The sequence below is a fragment of the Dermochelys coriacea genome, chromosome 6 (genome assembly GCF_009764565.3).
Source record: "Dermochelys coriacea isolate rDerCor1 chromosome 6, rDerCor1.pri.v4, whole genome shotgun sequence".
In the NCBI taxonomy this organism is placed as follows: Eukaryota; Metazoa; Chordata; order Testudines; family Dermochelyidae; genus Dermochelys; species Dermochelys coriacea.
In genome coordinates, this window is record NC_050073.1 from 86,933,977 (window position 1) to 86,954,969 (window position 20,993).

At 47.3% G+C, this 20,993-nt stretch overlaps 1 protein-coding gene across 1 annotated transcript in view; it reads left to right on the forward strand.

Moving 5' to 3' along the window:
• Positions 1-20,993, forward strand: part of ESRRB (estrogen related receptor beta) — a 237,324-nt gene that overhangs the window by 198,566 nt on the left and 17,765 nt on the right. Inside the window, exons 7-8 of the mRNA XM_043516231.1 lie at positions 6,095-6,205; positions 7,151-7,312. Of these exons, the coding sequence (XP_043372166.1) occupies positions 6,095-6,205; positions 7,151-7,312 (273 nt within the window). The remainder of the gene's footprint in view (positions 1-6,094; positions 6,206-7,150; positions 7,313-20,993) is intronic.

Genomic DNA, 20,993 nt, shown 5'->3' on the forward strand with positions numbered 1-20,993 from the left:
AGTAATTCGACGTGACAGCTGATATTGGGCCTCGGCTGCCTTTCCCACTGGCCAAGGCTCAGCTTCACACAGAGCTTTGAAGAGTATTTTTAGTCCCCGGAATATAAAAGAGACACTAAACCTGATTTCCTGGGCTGCTGCCTCTGCTCACTTGGCTATTTTTACTTCCGACGGACTAGGCAGGGGGTCCAGCTTCTAAAAAAACGCTGGAATTATTTTACTTCCATTAAGAAAAAACCCCCAAAGCCTGATATTATCAAGTCAGCGAGGGGACATCTGATCCTGAATTTGTCAGGCGATGTCTCTCTGAGGGCGCACAGCAGAGAACTGCAGGGAGCTTGAACAGATCAGCAGATTGGCTCTTGCACTGCAGAGGCTTGGCACTGGCACAGACCTTTTCACATGAGCTCCTGGAACACGAGTGGCACCAACAGGATGGTTAGAAAACTGACAGCCCTAACCAGGGCAGAATGATGGGTTGAAAAGGACCAGGCAAACACACAAGTCCAGGGCCTCCACCTTCCTTCATCCTGGGACCCCCTTTGGGATAGAGCAGGCAGAGGAACTAATAACATACACCTCAAATCAAAGAAAGCCAGACAAACATGGCAGACGCTGGTCAGAAGGGAGTCTCGTATACGTGTAAGGGCTAACACAGGTGTTCCCTTCAGAGGCAATAGGACTGGAGTGTGCCATTCCCTTTGTTACTGCACAAGTAGATCTGTGGGATTGTTTACATTTTCAGCACAGAAAGCATCCATGTCAGAAGGAGCCCCTGCCCTAAAACTGGAATAGAAAAAGCAGGCTTCCCCCCAAACTTTCCCATGCCAGTGTGCCTCACACCTGATGAGGAGGGACTCCCTCTAGGTGTGAGGAAGGAATTCTAAAGCCCATTCTGTCTGTGCCTCTCTGCTGAAGCTGCCAACATGGGGGCCAGTGAATGCCAAGTAGTGGTGGTGATTTTATGATGGGTACATCTGTCCTGCTGGGAACTGGACTGTGGTGGTCCCTGTGTGAAATGAGTTGGAAAGTCATAGAGCAGCTGGAGGTTTGCCACAAGTTTCCCTTGCTCCCATCCTGGGATGGGTTGAAGGCAGCAAATCATGCATAGGTGTGTCCACTAAAGGCTTGGCTGCCTCCCACAAGTATTTTCATACCAGGTGTCACACCCTGCAATTCAACCTCAAAGGAATTAAGCAGAATATTTAACCACCATGTGATTTCGGATTGACATCCATCTGTATGTTTCCAGGCCCTGCACATCCTGGTGTCCTGGCTCGTCTGCGCCTTTCATCTCATCTCTGTTTGCTTCCTTTACCCTCCTTGTTCTACTCAGGCTCACAATTTGTCTCCCTTTTTGTTTCTTTCTCCCATTCTTACCTCATCTGGCTGCTCCAGGCCTGGCACTGCCTCTCTAGCCGCACCCATCCTGCTTTGGACTTGACACTGCCTCTCTATGACTGCACCCATGCTGCTCCGGGCTTGGCAGTGCTTTTCTTACCCCACCCACCGCACGTCCAGTCTTTTTTCACATCTCTCGTGGAAATCCATTTTAACACCCTCCCCGCTTCCTTGTAAGAGGCAATAACAAAATCAGACAATCAACAAACCAAACAGAAAAGTAACAAAACCCAGGGAAGTGAAAAGTTCAAGAGAAAAGTAAGTGTTCTTGTTATCAGCTGAGCTGCCTTTGTGTCTGTATGGGACTGTTAAGACTGTAAGCTCTTTGGGGCAGAGTACTTCTCTTGTTACTTGTCTCTCCAGTATCTTGCACACTGTTCCCAGGATCAATAATAAGACACATAACAAATGGATTGACATGCATTTAGTTGCTTGTCACACCTACAAATCGCTCCGATTAGCGATTGGAAAATGGATGAGACGTTTCGCATGTGGGTCAGTCTACGCACTGTCTCTTTAAGGCTAATGCTTGTGCTGCTGAGGCAGAACAATGGTTGTGACCTTATTTAAAGCGTTTGCCTCAAGGAGTGTCACACTGGATGGGGAACAGGAGGAAAATACAGTCTCGTTCAAAATTAACAAGCCAAAGTCCTTGGAGGAACAGGCCTATATCCACTCAGCCAAGGAAGGAGGGATGGAGGGTAAATCTCCTTGTCTCTCTCTTATCTCTTTTAATGCACTTAAGTCCTTTGTGTCCCTATAATCTGATTGAGGATCCCTAATACCTCTGCAACCTGTGCAGCCATTCCACCAGCCAAATGCTGGGGACGATGTGCCTGTCTGCATGTCTCCTTGGTAAAAGTAAAGTGACTCCCTCCCCAGGCTTTTTTTCCTTTCGCTTCATCAAAATGTGCAGAGAGTGCACTCTGGGGAATTACAGATTGGTTCCCAGCTTCCTCTACTAAGCGGATAGGTGATTCCACCCTCTAATATCATATCTGCCCATCAGCACACAGAAGAAACAGGAGCTGCAAGCTTCTAGTGAGGGGAAATGGGAAGCTGTGGTTCATTCAGAAAGCCCTGCTTGGGCCAGGCAATTCCGTCATATTCGTGATATTTGTCACTTTCACAGCCTTTTCCCCATTCTGCTGCTGACTCAGCACTTCCCGGGGAGGCACATTTTCTCACTGACCGACTTGAGGCACTGCTCATTCAGCACAGCATGCAATGGAGGCCTCATGGGGTTTCTGTCTTTTGAAATCCGAACACATTTATCTCAATGGAGAAGTCAAAGGATAGAAGCCAGTCTTGGGGTCTCCTGGCTAATACAGGACTCCAGATTTGTACTCACACAGGTCCCAGGGTCTTTCTGGGTCTCTCTAAAGGCTCCCTAGGCTCCAAATTCTGCTGTTTTCTTTTTCTCTTCTCTCCCTGGAACTTGATGGGAAATCAGAGAAGGAGCTGTCCAGCCAGGCTCCTTGGTGCTGAGAAGGGTAATAAGAAACACTGGGTAAAATTTTCCAAGGTGCCCCTGTAATATGGAAGCCAGGTCCCATCGACTTTCTGTGAGTTCAGTGGGTCTCTTCATTGGATCAGTGACCAGCTTAGAAAATGTGCCAGTTGCAGCAAACTCACTCAGTATGCTCTGACTCCACACATTTCACTTCCTGGGCTTTCTTCTGACATATCTGTCTGTCAAGCCATCTAACCTCCCTCCCCCTGCTCAGCACTGGTACCTGAGCCCCTGAATACCCTGACTTTACTCACAGGAAAAAAAAACTATTTGAACTCATTGCGGCTGATTGGCTCCTGTCTTGCACTTTGGGTAAGATTCTCCAGTCCGCAAAGGCCTCTTCATGCCAAATAAGTTTGCACCGTGTAAATGATACAGAGTGGCCTTAAAAAAAAGCAGTAACAGTGAACTCTCTGCTGGTTGAAAGCTCTGCCACCTCTCACATCAGTCAGCTCCAACACCCCATGCACAAGGAGGGAAGGGGTATATCTGGCCGTTTGTGGGGAGTGATGTGGACAGCAGGCGTGTGGTGGAGCAGAGCCGTACCATATCTGTGCATCTACAGGCATTGGCCTTTACATCAGTAGTGGAAGTTAGAGTAAGCCCTGTGTGGTTCTAACTTCTGCTGAGGCCAGGTGGCTGAAGATCAGTCTTTTACCCTACTCTATGCAGCCACCATTCCCCGCTATATCCAGGTACAGCTCAGACATCATCAGGGCCCTTGTGTCATCATTTGCACCTGTGCAAAGTGGGTGTAAAATGCTGCCAACTCAGAGTGATTGTGTGGGACACATACTTTGTGCCCCTCTGCACTCATGTAAATGACAATATGAAGGGGAAGGCCATGGAAAGAGAGGCCTAACATCTCAGTTCAAATGAATAGTTCCAGGGCCCAGACTGATGGCTTAAACTATAGTTTTAGGGCTTTATTCTCTACTGTGCGGGGCCTGGTGCAGAGAGGGGCTGACATGGAGCTGATCTCATCCTGATTCTTAGCAGCCCAGCTTCATCTTCAGGGAGACAGCTTTAACTTATACCACTAGGGCAAGGTCCGATGCCAGTGGAGAACCAAGTGTAGCAGAGCCTAACTCAGCCATGTTCCCTCTACTCCCTGATATCCACGTCTCATGCTCTACCCCTCTCTTTCCTGCTTGCTGGGCTATGCAAGGGCAACTCACAATAGCAATTCTTTTGCTCTGGGGATTTCAAGGACTGGTCGTTTCTGCTTCTGTCCACATGGGAGCAGGACTCTGAAAGGGAGCAAGGTGGGTCTATGGCTCCTCCTACTACAATGCTGGCTCCTGGAGAGGGATGGCACACCAGGGGAATCAAATCTGTTCCATCATATTGGATGGCACTGATTGAATTTACCTATCTACCCACGTCCATGCTCATGTGCAAGAAGCAGCACTGGAGAGCTGTGCTTCATGAAGAGGAAGCTCGTTGTGCAGCCCCAAGGGCCGTAATATGCCTACAAACACCAGCACCAATAGCAATACCAAGAACTAAGCACCCCTGCCACACAGCACTAACAGCACCATTGTCAACAGAAGCCTTGCCAACAACTATGCTACTACATCAGTACCAAAGGTGTCACTGTGCGGCAGTGTGGCTCTCCACCACTCACTACTTAGGCCTGTCGCTTAAAAACTACACCATAGCCCTTACGTGGGTGCTGATGTTGGGCTTTGCCAACAACCATTGGTAGCCCTATATGTGTTGCTGTAGGAGAATGTTTTTGGAGTTTGATGTTGTCGATGTATTTGTACTGCTAATAGTATTGGTACTGGTGCATACAGACATCCACAGTAAGTGATGGTAGGGTTAGTAACAGGGTATGACTGCTCGTATTGGTTAGGAGTATCATTGCTTCTGGTACTGATTTCATATAGTTCCTCCAGTGTTGTTGGTATTGATTAGTGAACAAAGTGCTGATCTGAAATGAATAATTTACTTGTCAGATTAAGTCTCTTTCTGCTGTAAAATGGGATTCTATGTCTGTGAGCAGACTGCAGTTTCCTCAAAGGTAGGTGTTGTTCAAAATTTATTCATCTATCACTTTCTCATTTTTATTTTTTACTGTATGGATTGATCACCAAGTATTTGTTACTTATTATGATTGGTCAGATAAGTCGCATGGTGTTGTTTCTGTACTCTGGATGAAATCAGCACACAAATATTACAGGTGTGGATACTTGCATTTGCAAATTTTAAATTCAATTTCCATGTATACTCACAATTGACTTTCAATAGCTGTTTGTCCATGTAAAATTCAATTCCCCCAATTTCATAGAAATTGAACACAAAGGACCAAGGATCCAACAAGAAAGGAATTTATTTAATAATCTGGACAACTATTCATGGTCTTATTTTTCCACCATTCGCTCAAGTCTAGTACTGATGTAGAAGTTCAGCTGCTGTTCTTGTATCGATGCTTGATACTGCTGTTGCTGTTTGTATAGGTATAGTGATTTTGGTGTTGTATTTGATGCTTTGTTTGCTGTTTAACTCATTGTATTTGAGGTATTGTTGCTACAAATCTTCGCTGTCTCCCTAGTTCAGTTTTATCATTGCCTTACTGTGGTAGAGGTTGCAACGTCTTGTTTCTGTTTATATTTAGCTCTACTTTCATTATGGGTTGCCTTGCTCGACAGATCTTGGTTCTATTCATATTTCATAATCTATTTGTTATGGGCAGCTTTCCTCAAATATAGACAGTGAAAGGTCACAGAACATTTAACTTTTCATTTTTAAGAACAATCTAAAGGGTTTTTTTCATAAGCGCAGGTTTGATTGACATTTCTGAGACTTACTTTTTAAAAACATGATCATCCAGAGGGCACTGAAATCTGAAGCCCTCAATTTATCTACCGAACAGACGATGATTCAAGAGTTGAGGTGGGTTGGGTTTTGTCTTCATTAATGTTTTCAGGAGAGGTAACTATCCCAGTGATGTTGTCAGAGCAGGAGGTTGCCCAGCTGGCATTGTTTGGACAGCTGGCATTGTTGGGACAGCTGGGCTGGATTCAGTGGACAGGCCAGGTGGCCTGGTCAGGGAAGTTCTGCTGGGTAAGGAAGAATATCCAGGCCTCCTCTCTTACAAAGCTGTAGCAGTGAAATTCCAGGATTCACTATGACACTGCTAGGGGATCACGAGTTTCTTTCCTCTCTTAACCACAGGGGTTCGTCTGGATCGAGTCCGCGGAGGACGCCAGAAGTACAAGAGAAGACTGGACTCTGAAAGCAGTACTTATCTGAGCTTACAGATCCCTCCTCCAGCCAAAAAGCCATGTATGTACAAGCTTCCTATTGTTTTCCTTAAGGCCAGCACAGCTTCTTTTTCTATTGGTGCCATGGATGCACAAATAATGTTGTGTGGTTGTTGTCCCCTTCTGTTTCCATTACAAATCACCATTGTCAGATATTCATTTTTTTTCCAATGAGTATAGTGTGTGGGTGGAATAGTGTCATCTGAGGTTGTGGCCCGTTGATGATGGAATTCTTTGGATCATCAGTCCGAGTTTTCTCAGAGAGAGAGACTAACTGTATAACTTCAGTGATGCTCTGGTCTTCCCTGCACCCAAGATCCACTAAATCAACCCCACACCCTGATCTCTCTCTACCATGTCACTAAGTTGTTTTCTGAACTTCTCAAAATCCCATCAGTTGTTTGTCCATCACATTCATCTTAGGCTTCTTTCACCCTGTCATATCCCTATGGGATCTACCTAGAATAACTGAGCCATGTCTTAAAATGGGCTCCTGCTTTTTTCAGACTTCTACAGGTGTTGGCTCAGTACTGAAGAATCACAGATTCTAGTTTCCAACCTCTACATCAGTGTTTTTCAAACTGGCATACACATACCCATAGAGGTACACAGGCTCTATCAGAGGATTCATGAGAAAAGTCCGCTAATTGCGGACAATGCATTTTATTTAGGAAGACTTGGCAATCTAATCATAGGTCTATTATTATCCTATCTCACATGGGGGTACCTGGTAGACTATATTATTTGGAAAGGGATATGCAGCGAAGAAGTTTGAAAACTCTACTCTAACTACAGTGCAATCTCCCTCCTGCTGTGAACAAAACACATTTCTGAGATCCCAAATTGCAGGCTGTATGGTACGAGAACTCCTATCAGTTGTGTATCCTGCTAAGTGTTGTCTGAAAGCTGCTACATACACACCATCTCCTGAAAGGTACAGTAGTAACTTCTCCTTTGACATTTGCAGTGACTAAGATAGTCTCCCACTTGCTGGTGGCAGAGCCAGAGAAGATTTATGCCATGCCTGACCCCACTATGCCGGAGAGTGACATCAAAGCGCTGACAACCCTCTGTGACTTAGCAGACAGGGAACTGGTGGTGATCATTGGATGGGCAAAGCACATCCCAGGTAATGAAGGGGAAGTTAGGGGAAGGGGCATTAGTGTGAAAGACAAGGGGAGGTGATTATTTACCTCTGTGAGCATCACTTTATCTTGGCACTCTGATGGGTTGAATCTACTTCAAGAGAAAGCGGCTCATGGTGAAGCCCTCATTAACATTGAGTTCCAATACAGTATGTATTAATTTGTGTAAATTAATTATCATATACACATAGTGTCCTGGGATTATGTGGTAGACTTAGAGATGATATTGTAGTGCCTGTGACTGAGTGGTACAGCAATAACCCCTGCTGATTAACCTTTGGGACTAGGTGGTACAGTGGTAGGCTTCGGTGATTTTGAATGACGTTTGCTGCACCACCACAGAATAGGGAGCTCACTGCCCATCTGAAGGGGTACCTTTCCTAGCCATAAGGAGCGAAACCACAGAGCAAGGCCCACTCATACAGGAGACGGATTAAGGTGCCGCTTTGGAGCTCCTGTTTCCTGTGTTGATAGAGGCTGGGAACACTTTGACTGTGATGTGATCAGTCTCTGACGGGAAGCCGACTGGAGCATTCACAGGACTTCCATACTGTTCATTCAGCACAGCAGCAGCAGTCCATGTAGAATATCAGCACCACAGTAACAGATCCAGGACAGAAGGAGTGGCCATCTCCCTCATTCAGATATTGGGGGCTCCCATGTGATTCCTGCTGTTGGAAGAGTTGCATTCTGAGTCCATGGCTTGACCTTATGTCAAGCTCCATAACATAAAGTATCAAGGGGAGATGCCCTGGCATCATGAACAGAAGTTCTGATTGCATAGCAAAAGTGCAGTGGCTAGTGGGGAGGGATTTCAGAAAGTGTCCCCAGGGCTCACTTTGCTGCGTTGCAGAAGACTGCTTCAGATAGACATGCAGCTTGAATAATCTGATACAGTCAGATTAGTCTCATCCCCTCTCCCTTCTTTCCCCCAAGCCCAGAGGAACATTTTGTACTCAGCTACTGGACCTAATCTGCTGCCAAATCTTGCACACATTACTCCAGCTTCAGCACAAGTTCACACTCTCCCATCCCACTTCTTGGTTCATCAGTTCCTTCCTTCAGCCATGCAGCATGTTTCCATGAAACATTTTTGACCCCATCTGATCATTTGGGAATATCTGCAATAGGTCAGTTGTCCTAGCCTAGCAGACATTTGGCTCACACAATGACTAATTTCTGCAGCTTGTCCTTGTTCTCTTTTTGGCTGCCGCTCCTCTTTGTTCTGAGTGACTGTTTCCCTGTAAAATTTGTCATAACTGGATTCTAAGGTTGGAGGCTCCCCTTGAGAAGGCTTCCTGGGTTGTTTGAAGTGGGTACCTTGGCCTAGATCCACAAAGGGATTTAGGCACCTAAAGTGCAGATTTAGATAACACTATGATCCACAAAATCCCCGCTCAGCTGTCACCCAACTCTATATGTGCCTAAACTCACTTGGCACCTACATTTCCACTGTAAAAATTCCTTAGGCCCCTCTGGGAATGTGCACTGCTGCATCCGGCAGGGGTCCAGATGCCTCTCTCATGCCTAAGCCCCTGCAAAATCCTCAAACCAGGGGAAGACAGGCATTCCCACGCCTATCTCCACCAGGGCCCAATCCAGTAGGTGTACTCAGAGCATGCCGAACACCACAAGGGGGCCTCCCTTACATCCAGTGGTTAGGTTACTCACCTTGGATGTGGGAGACCCCAGTTCAGTTCCCGCACTGTCCAATGAGAAGGGTTTTGAACAGGGATTTCCCCACCTCTCAGGTGGGCTACAGGATATTCTGATGTGGGTCTCTCTTGTTGAAGTCATTCTCCTTTCATTAAAAAAATATATTAATTGGCCCTAGCACGTGAGGAACACTCTCCAGTTCAGTGGCTAGGGTACTTGCCTGAGAGATGGGCAACCCCTGTTCCAAACCCTTCTACCAATCAGGCAGAGAGGGGGGAATTGAACATGGATCTCCCATGTCCCGGGTGAGTACCCAAACCACTGTGCTAAAGGTTGTAAGAAAGACCACCACTGTCACCACCTCCTCAAAAGAAATGGCTGAGAAGCCTACACCACCTGACTCCAGGCAGCGGGTCCTGGCTATGGACTGCAAGCAGAAATAGGTGCCTGCAGCCTGGATTTAGATGCCTATCTCCATGATGTGGGTGGGTGGTAGGGATTAGGACACACCCCTCTTGCTGGTATCACCCACTGACTACTTTACATGGCTCTCTGCCTAGCGTGCAGGCTTTTATGGATCCCATTCTTAAGCACATACCTCTCCCTCATTCATTGTATAGGGAGCTTAGGGGCCTAACTCAGGCTTTGTGGCTCCCACTATTGTTCCAGTGATTTGCTAGATGCCTACGAGTTAGGTGTTTCATAGAACCACACCCCTGATTATAGAGTTTGAAGAAACAGGTCTTTCTGCGGACTGTGTTTCTGAGCGGAGGTTAATCTCATGGGTGCCCTTCTTAAAGGAGATCTTCAGTATCAGGGATTACACCACTTGCTAGCTGTGGAATCCACCTGGGGCTGATTCAGCACAAACTAAGCTATGCTGCTGATTGAGGAATCTCAGCCTGGATTGCTCCATTAACCCAGCAGCAGGGTTAACTCCATTAACAGAAAGGGCATTAACACAATGCAGCTAGGGGTATGGCTCCACAGCCTAAAAAACCCTACAACAGTGAGTCTCAGAGCTCAGGTGAACTGATTCAGGCTCACGCTACAGGGCTAAAAATAACAGTATAGATGTTCCTGCTCAGGTGGGCCCAGGCTCCAGCTCCAGCACAAATGTCTACACTACTATATTTAGCTCCTGAGCGCAAGCCCATGGCAGTTGACCCAGCCCTGAGAGTCCTTGCCATGTTTTTTTTTTGTTTTTTGGGGTTTTTTTGCTAGATAGACATACCCAAACACAGTTACTCACAGGTTACTGTCACTGTGGCTGTTAGTTCCCAAACACCTAGGTGTTGCAGGCCATTATCACTGCTACACACTGGGGATGTCCTACGGTAGCTTAGGGATCACTTGCTTACACCTGTGATGAACAGCTACTCCTCCCTGAATTTCATTTTGGAACCAATGCACTTTCCATCTTGCTGCTGCTCCTGCTGCTCTCCTAGAATGGGGATGTAAGCGCAAGATGACTGCTGCTCTGTAAAAGGGGCTGTTTTTTTTCTTCCAGAAGGACAGGGTACTCCTCCAACCTCCTCTGTTTTCTCTGTATTTCCCTTTCCTGCAAAAAAAAACCCTAGCGTGGCAACTCAATCAACACAGCTCCTGGGTTGGTCAGAGGGCTCAGTCCAGCTCAACAGTAACAAAGTAATCATATTGCTTTTAGAGCAAAGAGCTCTGGGTGCTTTATACAAGAGATTTTAATACATATAAAATAGGATACAACCTTTTTATTTTAATCCTCCGTCAGAAATAGAAAATGACTATAAAACAAACTGAGCGCATCAGGAGCACGGGGAAGGGGACTGACTCAAATGGGCATGTCAATGCAGTCTGTTCCCTTGAGTCTGCACTCCCTGAACCCCAGACACCAAGGAGCTCACACATCAGGGCGATCACATGCTCAGGTTCCTGCACAACTGTGCTCATAGACATGTGAGGCTTGATTCCCAAGGGGCACTTAGGCTGAGCATTTGCAGTATATATCCGTTAGGCACCCTGCCACCCAGTAGAATTCACAGCCGCAAGTTAGGCACCCAGGCCTGGGGAGAGTTTGGAGCTAAAAAGGGGATTAACAGAAGCCAGCATGCTAAGGGGGGAGCTGCCTAAGCTAGGACCTCAGAGGTAGTTAGATCAAGTTAAGACTGGCCAGAGATGCCTTCCGCCACTTGGGATTCTCTTGTTGAAGCTGTTCCACTTTGTATAAAATACTTAAATCGCTCTTTGGCCAAGGGGAAGAGGCCCCTACAGGTATTTTTCCTGCAACAGCCCAGCAGACTCCTTCTTACAAACAGCTTGTTTAAGATGTTGAACTGATCTTCCATTGGCAAATCCAGGCAACAGCATTCTGGCACGTGGCTCACACATTAGGAGCGCACTATACCAGAGGGTCCTGAAGGAATATTTTTCATAACATCATTCAGTAGTTTTGAATTGTCCGCAAGGTTGTCTTAGTGGGGCACCGTGGTTCCTTCGAAATAATAGAGTTCCCTTCAAGTACAGGGATAGACATTGGCAGGTATTTCACCAGAAATTGTATGTCAGAGGTAGCTCACAAGGGAAGTACATAGTAGATAAAGGCTTCCCCTGGGACAGAGGAGACTGTGGGTTCCCGTGCACTGCAGATCTTCCTGCTTGGGCTGCCCAGGCTCTGAGACCCTTCCCCCCAAGCTCCAGCCTGAGTGGGAACACCTACATTGCTATTTTTAGCCTCGTAGTGCAAGCCCCAGGAGACTGGCTGCCGCATGGCTTTTTCCTGCAGTGTGGATACACCCCATGGCACACTTCCTACTATTCTGCTCCTTTAATGGCCATGCTTGGGATCTTTTTGTTTGAAACGGAGAGTTCCACTGTTGCATGGCCAGACTTGTGGCCAATTGGCTTTTGAACCTTTTCAGACACCAGAGGATTTGGTATCTACCTCGATAAGGTAGGACAACCATTTGCTGTGTATTTTCTTTGAGCCTCTGGCAGTTGTTACTGCAGTAATTTTATACAACCTCTGGCAGAGCTGCAGGTCAGCCCACTTTCAGGCACAGAATGCCTTACCTGAAACTCTAGTTCACACTATTTTTGCAGTCATTCAGTTGCTCGCAATGGCTAAGAAAAAAAACAGATGAATTTGGCAAAATGGCAATCTCAGGATGGCCTATGACATCAAATTGACCTCTTAGTTCTCAGACCAAAACTGGGATGGGGAGGAATTAGCTGTTTTCTTTTCATAGCTGTGATCTGTCCCAGTTGTGACTGTGCTTTTTGTTTTGGAGTTTTATTCCATAGAGGGTTAGAGTTTGAGACTGACTCAGAGGGTGGGCACTTGTGGGAGAGTTCAAATTCCTGCTCCAGTGACTACTTAAGTTGTCATTGCCCTCCATACTTGGGCAGCTGGGGGCATGTGCACAGCCCTGGCAGAAATTTAGATGCCATGGAGACCTTATCAGTGGAAATGTAGGTGCCTACAGTGTTAAGGAGCTGCTGGGAAAAGGGATTTTTGAGGCTCTAATGTTGGACTTAAAGGCTATGTCTACACTATGCAGCTTTTAGCGACATGGCTGCTGACAAAAAACTTCCACCGACAACGAGAGCGCTCCTGCCGACAAAGCGCTGTTCACACCAGCACTTGTCATCAACAAAACTTTTGTCTTCTGGGTGTGTGTGTGTTTTTTTAAACACCTCTGAACGACAAAAGTTTTGTCTTTCACTTGCCAGTGTAGACAAAGCCTTTGGCACCTAAAGTGGCAGTTAAGCGCCTAAGCCCCCCCCTTGTGAACCTGGCCCCTAGATCTCAGACACTAAGAACAAAGCGAAAGGACTAAAGATCACATCTGTCAGTCTTGTGTTAAGTTAGAATGCTGTTTTTAAAACCAAGGCACAGGATTGAGCCCTGCACTTCAGATACCAGGTCCCAGAGCAAACTCTTAATGTCAGCAAAATGAAACTGATTAAGCTTAAAGCCACTCTCCTGCAATCAGAAACATGAAAACATGATTTAAAAGTGTTCAGCAAACATTATTAGCTCTGTGTCCTCCCCAGCCAGCTTGGAGTCGTTGCCCTCCTTCTTTTTCTCCTCCCACCCAGCCCCTCTGTTAATCACCTTTGTATTTCATCTACCTTTTACACATGCTTTTCTGCGGGAAGAGGAGACTTCCTTTGAGGGACAACAACAGAGGCTGTCCCAAGGTAGCCGTTGTGCTGTTTTCACTAGGATGCTGCTAGCACCAGCACAGAATGAAATATGGCAAGTGGAGTGACAGCAGCTGTGTCTGGAGTGGCCTCAGATCCTATAATTACAGCTCCCTTTATTACCTCTGCTAATGGCCCTCCAGGATGACAGAAATGATAATAAATTAACAGATTATGAACTCCACTTGCCACAAATTATGTGTGTGGGTTTAAAAAAAAAATTCTGGGAGCTCACCCTGCCAAATCACTGAAATAAAAAAACCCAAATGTCACTACATCAGCTAGGGGAAATCAACTAACTTTCCACAGGGGCTGTGGCAACCTGCAGCTGGAATACATGGGAAGGAAATGCATGTGTGGCTCTGTGCTAGAGATGGCCAGGTAGGGTGCTAGGGTATAGCGGAGTGAACGCAGCTGCAGCCCAGCACTGTAGATTCCTGAATGCTTCAGTACAAGGGCATAAGCGGTAGGAGTGGTGTCAGGAAGCTGAGTGCTCAGCACCCTTCAGGACCAGGCCCTCATATAGTAGCATTGAGACAAGCATGTCTCACTGCTGAAGGTTCCCCAGTGTTGTAATCTAGTGGAGGAGATTTACCTTTCATTGCTGGGGCTTTCTGAATGCTGTGCTGGCAAACACCACAGGTAATGCAGTCGTATTGCTGGAAGTTCTTAGATGCTGTATCATTAATGCAGTTGGACTCTGTATATTAGGGTTTGTCTACACTACGAAATTAGGTTGAATTTATAGAAGTCAGTTTTGTAGAAAGCGTTTTTATACAGTCGATTGTGTGTGTCTCCACACAAATGCTCTAAGTGCATGTAGTCAGCAAGTGTGTCCACAGTATTGAGGCAACCATCGACTTCTGGAGCGTTGCACTGTGGGTGGCTATCCCACAGTTCCCGCAGCCTCTGCTGCCCATTTGAATTCTGGGTAGAAATCCCAGTGCCTGATGGGGCTAAAACATTGTCACGGGTGGTTCTGGGTACATATCGTCAGCCCCCCATCCGTGAAAGCAAGGGCAGACACTCTTTTTGCGCCTATTTTCTTGAGTTACCCGTGCAGACGCCATACCACGGCAAGCATGGAGCCCGCTCAGTTAACCGTCACCGTATGTCTCCTGGGTGCTGGCAGACGTGGTACTGCATTGCTACACAGCAGCAGTTTATTGCCTTTTGGCAGCAGACAGTGCTGTATGACTGGTAGCCGTCGTTGACATAGTCCTGGGGGCTCTTTTAACCGGGCGCCTGGGCAAACATAGCAGTGACTCAGTCAGGTCATTTCCCTTGTTTCGTCTCATGGCGAGTGAGTCCTACGGACAGTGCACTGTCTTTTAATCTGCAGCCAGCAGAAGACGATGGCCAGTAGTCATACTGCACCGTCTTCTGCCGAGCACCCAGGAGATGACGATGGCTAACAGTCATACTGCACAGTCTGCTCTCAGCAGGATGTATAAAGATAGATGAAGTAGCTCAAAACAAGAAATAGACCAGATTTGTTTTGTATTCATTTTCTCTTCCCTCCCTCCCTCTGTGAAATCAATGGCCTGCTAAACCCAGTGTTGAGTTCTATCCTTGAGGGGACCATTCAGTTTCTCGCAAAGCCACGCCCTTTGTTGATTTTAATTCCCTGTAAGCCATGTCGTCATCATCCCTCCCTCCGTCAGGGCAACGGCAGACAATCGTTCTGCACCTTTTTTCTGTGCAGACACCATACCACGGCAACCATGGAGCCCGCTCAGATCACTTTGGTAATTAGGAGCACATTAAACACTACATGCATTATCCAGCAGTATATGCAGCACCAGAACCTGGCAAAGCGATACTGGGCCAGAAGGCGATGTCAGCGCGGTGACAAGAGTGATGAGGACATGGACACAGACTTCTCTCAAAGCACGGGCCCTGGGCATCATGGTGCTAATGGGACAGGTTCATGCAGTGGAACGCCGATTCTGGGCCCGGGAAACAAGCACAGACTGGTGGGACCGCATAGTGTAGCAGGTCTGGGACGATTCCCAGTGGCTGCGAAACTTTCACATGCGTAAGGGCACTTCCACGGAACTTTGCGACTTGCTTTCCTCTGCCCTGAGGTGCATTAATTCTAAGATGAGAGCAGCCCTCACAGTTGAGAAGCGAGTGGCAATAGCCCTGTGGAAGCTTGCAACGCCAGACAGCTATTGGTCAGTCGGGAAACAATTTGGAGTGGGCAAATCTACTGTGGGGGCTGCTGTGATCCAAATAGCCAACACAATCAAAGATCTGCTGATATTAAGGGTAGTGACCCTGGGAAATGTGCAGGTCATAGGGGATGGCTGTGCTGCAATGGGATTCCCTAACTGTGATGGGGCCATAGACGGAACCCATATCCCTATCTTGGCACCGGAGCACCAAGCTGGCGAGTACATAAACCGCAAGGGGTACTTTTGAATAGTGCTGCAAGCGCTGGTGGATCACAAGGGACGTTTCACCAACATCAACGTAGGATGTCCAGGAAAGGTACATGACGCTCACATCTTCAGGAACTCTGGTCTGTTTCAAAAGCTGCAGGAAGGGACGTTATTCCCAGACCAGAAAATAACAGTTGGGGATGTTAAAAAGCCTATAGTTATCCTTGGGGACCCAGCCTACCTGTTAATGCCATGGCTCATGAAGCCATACACAGGCAGCCTGGACAGTAGTCAGGAACTGTTCAACTACAGGCTGAGCAAGTGCAGAATGGTGGTAGAATGTACATTTGGACGTTTAAAAGCATGCTGGCGCAGTTTACTGACTCGGTTAGACCTCAGCGAAACTAATATTCCCACTGTTATTACTGCTTGCTGTGTGCTCCACGGTATCTGTGAGAGTACGGGGGAGATGTTTATGGCAGGGTGGGAGGTTGAGGCATATCTCCTGGCTGCTGGTTACGCACAGCCAGACACTAGGGTGGTTAGAAGAGCACAGGAGAGCGCGGTGCGCATCAGAGAAGCTTTGAAAACCAGTTTCATGTCCGACCAGGGTACGGTATGAAAGTTCTGTTTGTTTCTCCTTGATGAAACCCCCCACCCCTTGGTTCACTCTACTTCCCTGTAAGCTAACCGCCTTCCTCTCCTCCCTTCTATCACTGCTTGCAGAGGCAATAAAGTCATTGTTGCTTCACATTCATGCATTCTTTATTAATTCGATCACACAAATGGGGGATAACTACCAAAGTAGCCCAGGAGGGGTGGTGGAGGAGAGAAGCATCTGGAGGGGTGGTGGAGGAGGGAAGGACAAGGCCACACAGCACTTTTAAAGTTTTAAACTTTAAAACTTATTGAATGCCAGCCTTCTGTTGCTTGGGCAATCCTCTGGGGTGGAGTGGCTGGGTGGCCAGAGGCCCCTACACCGCATTCTTGGGTGTCTGGGTGAGGAGGCTATGGAACTTGGGGAGGAGGACGGTTGGTTACACAGGGGCTGTAGCAGCGGTCTGTGCTCCTGCTGCCTTTCCTGCAGCTCAACCATACGCTGGAGCATATTAGTTTGATCCTCCAGCAGCCTCAGCATTGAATCCTGCCTCCTCTCATCATGCTGCCGCCACCTTTCAGCTTCAGCCCTCTCTTCAGCCCACCACCTCTCCTCCCCATCATTTTGTGCTTTCCTGCACTCTGACATTGTCTATCTCCACACATTCATCTGTGCTCTGTCAGTGTGGGAGGGCAGCATGAGCTCAGAGAACATTTCATCGTGAGTGCGTTTTTTTCGCCTTCTAATCTTCGCTAGCCTCTGGTAAGGAGAAGATCCTGTGATCCTTGAAACACATGCAGCTGGTGGAGGAAAAAAAAGGGACCGTGGTATTTAAAAAGACATTTTATACAACAGTGGGTACACTCTTTCATGGTAAACCTTGCTGTTAACGTTACATACATAGCACATGTGCTTTCGTACCAAGGTCGCATTTTGCCTCCCCCCAGCCTGTGGCTAGCCCCTCCACCCTCCCCATGGCTAAGAGCGGGGAACATTTCTGTTCAGCCACAGGCAAACAGCCCAGCAGGAATGGGCACCTCTGAACGTCCCCTTAAGAAAGCCACCCTATTTCAACCAGGTGACTATGAATGATATCATTCTCCTGAGTATAACACAGAGAGATAAAGAATGGATGTTGTTTGAACGCCAGCAAACATACACTGCAATGCTTTGTTCTACAATGATTCCCGAGTATGTGCTACTGGCCTGGAGTGGTAAAGTGTCCTACCATGGTGGATGGAATAAGGCTGCCCTCCCCAGAAACCTTTTGCAAAGGCTTTGGGAGTATATCCAGGAGAGCCACGAATGCCAGGGCAAATTAATCATTAAACATACTTGCTTTTAAACCATGTATAGTATTTTAAAAAGGTACACTAACCAGAGGTCCCTTCTCTGCCTGGTGGGTCTGGGAGGCAGCCTTGGGTGGGTTCGGTGGGTACTGGCTCCAGGTCCAGGGTGAGAAACAGTTTCTGACTGTCGGGAAAACCGGTTTCTCTGCATGCTTGCTTGCTGTGAGCTATCTACAACCTCATTATCATCATCTTCCTCATCCCCAAAACCTGCTTCCTTGTTGCCTCCATCTTTATTGAAGGAGTCAAACAACACGGCTGGGGTAGTGGTGGCTGAACCCCTTAAAATGGCATGCAGCTCATCACAGAAGCGGCATATTTTGGGCTGTGATCCGGAGCGGCCGTTTGCCTCTCTGGTTTTCTGATAGGCTTGCCTCAACTCCTTAAGTTTCACGCGGCACTGCTTCGGGTCCCTGTTATGACCTCTGTCCTTCATGCCCTGGGAGATTTTGACAAATGTTTTGGCATTTCGAAAACTGGAACGTAGTTCTGATAGCACGGCTTCCTCTCCCCATACAGCGATCAGATCCCATACCTCCCGTTCGATCCATGCTGGAGCTCTTTTGCGATTCTGGGACTCCATCATGGTCACCTCTGCTGATGAGCTCTGCATAGTCACCTCTGCTAATGAGCTCTCCATGGTCACCATGCTGCCCAAACAGGAAACTGAAATTAAAAAGTTTGCGGGCCTTTTCCTGTCTACCTGGCCAGTGCATCTGAGTTGAGAGTGCTGTCCAGAGCGGTCACAATGGCGCACTCTGGGATAGCTCCTGGAGGCCAATACCGTCTAATTGCGTCCACAGTACCCCAAATTCGACCCAGCAAGGCCGATTTCAGCGCTAATCCCCTTGTCGGGGGTGAAGTAAGGAAATCAATTTTAAGAGCCCTTTAAGTCGAAAAAAAGGGCTTCGTCGTGTGGACGGGTGCAGGGTTAAATCGATTTAAACACTGCTAAATTTGACCTCAACTCCTAGTGTAGACCAGTGCTTAGAGAGCTGCTCAAGGTGAAACCAATATGTACACCTCTCCACAAAGCAATTGCAGCATCAGGGCCCTAGGCTGTATAATCATTGGGGCTCTATGTTTCTGATTGTCATGCAGTGCCCAGGACAACAGAGCCATGTACTGTAAAACAAATAAATAAAGTTGGGGAACTGGGGGCCCTAGCTTGCAAGCCAGATGCTGGCCCCCCCACTGTTGTGCCTCTATGCCAGTCTGCTGGTGCAAAGCTGCTTAGCTGGATTCCTGAGAATTCCCCCGTCAGAGGGGGATCTCCAGGCAGTATAGGCCTAGTGTAGCTGGCTCTGCACCACCAATCTTGTTTGCCTGGCCTAGGAAGCATTGCTATGGCAAAGGCCGCATGACCAACAATCCCCAACTGCCATAATTATCCCTTGGGGGGCCATTGTAGCTAAGTGGAAGTTAGAGCAGCCCTAAATAGTGCTCTAACTTGCACCAAACAGCCTTTAGCCGGCTGCACGGTGGTGCAGGTTACAAAGGTGACATAAAACAGTTTCTTTGCTCTGTGTTGAGCAAAGCTCAGCCAGACCTGAGGATCTAACCCCGTAGCTCTATTTTTGCCTTCAGTGGGATTTTGTCTATGTACCGTTTCTTATCATTTCTGCCTCCCTAGTCTCGTTTCTTCACTGGTATAGGAGTCAACTGATGGTTTGCTGTGCATATAGATTAGGTCTTTACGGCCAGTAACTCTCCCACTTTTAGTCCAGCTAACAGAGATTCTGGAGAATGGACAAGAACAGGGGAGATGGCTGAAGCTGGGTGTAGAGTCCATGCTGATGCCAACTGACCTGTAACCTCACACTGCTACTAACTAGCTCCAATAGAACAGGAAGCTTCCTTCTTCCTGGGGACAGGCTCGCTCACTGCTTCTAGTTCTTACCACAGATCTCGACCTAAACTCTTTGGGCCACGTTCTGAACTCAGTGACACCAGCGTAAATCCAGAGTTCACTTCGCCTGGGGTCCATGGAGTTACTTAATTTATACCAGTGTGAAATCAGAATCTGGCTCTTTAAATCACAATTCTCTGGTGATGACTGATCTTCGAAGGGGGTGAGAGAGACAGGCACAGGTGCCATAGGTCAGTGGTTCTCAACCAAGGGTACATGTACCCCAGGGGTACACAGAGGTCTTCCAGCGGGTATGTCAACTCATCTAGATATTTGCCTAGTTTAGAACAGGCTACATGAAAAGCACTAGCACAATCAATACAAACCAAAATTTCATACTGACAATGACTTGTTTATACTGCTCTGTATACTATATCAGAGTTTTTCAACCGGGGAGGGAGGTGTCACAATTTATTTTATAAAGTATATGGTAAAAATGAGAAAGTCAGCAGTTTTTCAGTAATTGTGTGCTGTGACACTTTTGTATTTTTATGTCCGACTTTGCGAGGTGAAACTTGGAGTATACAAGAAAAATCAGCCTCCTGAAAGGGGTATAGTAGTCTGGAAAGGTTGAAAACTACTTCCCTAGGTCCATCTACTATACACAATTCATTTCCATCCAGCATACTTTCTAGCAGTTTTCCAAACCTTTCCACAAGTACTTGCCATTTGTACAGGCCATGAAGGAGGCACTGTATGTAACAGTACAATGGCAGTATAGGAAGCAGGCCACATTTCGCTCTTACGTGGGTGCCTATTGGAGAGCATGCCCATGTGAAAGGGGGATTTAGACCAGCAGCTGCAGGTGGTTTGGGAGTTAGGATGCAGAGGTGACACTTTGGAGAGAATGACTGAGCCCAGGGGGAATCAGAACCCAGCAGGAGGTGGGGTTCCACGGTGTGTTTTGAAGAGAAAGTTTAGGACTCAGTTCTGCGCAGGAGCAAAGGGGGCTGTTCCCAATGGTGCTGGCATAGTGGGGAAAGAACATACTGCCTACTGGGACTGGGGACAAGTAGGTCAAGCTGGAGACTTCATGGATGACATCATGGGAAGAAGTGGGAAGACTGGTGATTAATAAGGTGTACTTACAGAGGTGGATGGGTCTGAGCATTGCTCTGGGAGGCCAGAGGAATCAAAGCAATGCACAAGATCCAAAGAGAGCAGGATGGACTTTGTACACACACCTGCAAAGCCACATACTATGCACACCAGCAGCTGCAAAGAAAGGAAATAACTTGGAAGAACTGACTGACACTATCCAAAAAGAAAAGCAGGAGGAAATTCTGTGTGTCTGGGCCCCATTACCAGGTGGCTGAGCACCTCAAAATCTTCACTGTATTTATTGTCACAACATCTCTTTTAGGAGAGAAGTGCTATTATCCCCATTTTACAGATTGGGAACTGAGGCAGAGCAAGACTAAGCAACTGACCCAGGACAGCTGTGAGAGTTGAATCTAGGGCCCTCAAGGCTAGAACCCGAAGCACTGGAGCAGCCTTCCTTTCTGTAGCTGAATGAACGGATAATGCCACAGTAGTTGGACTGAGGGTAGGAATGGGGAGTACAGATGGGGAGAGAGAGAGAAAGGC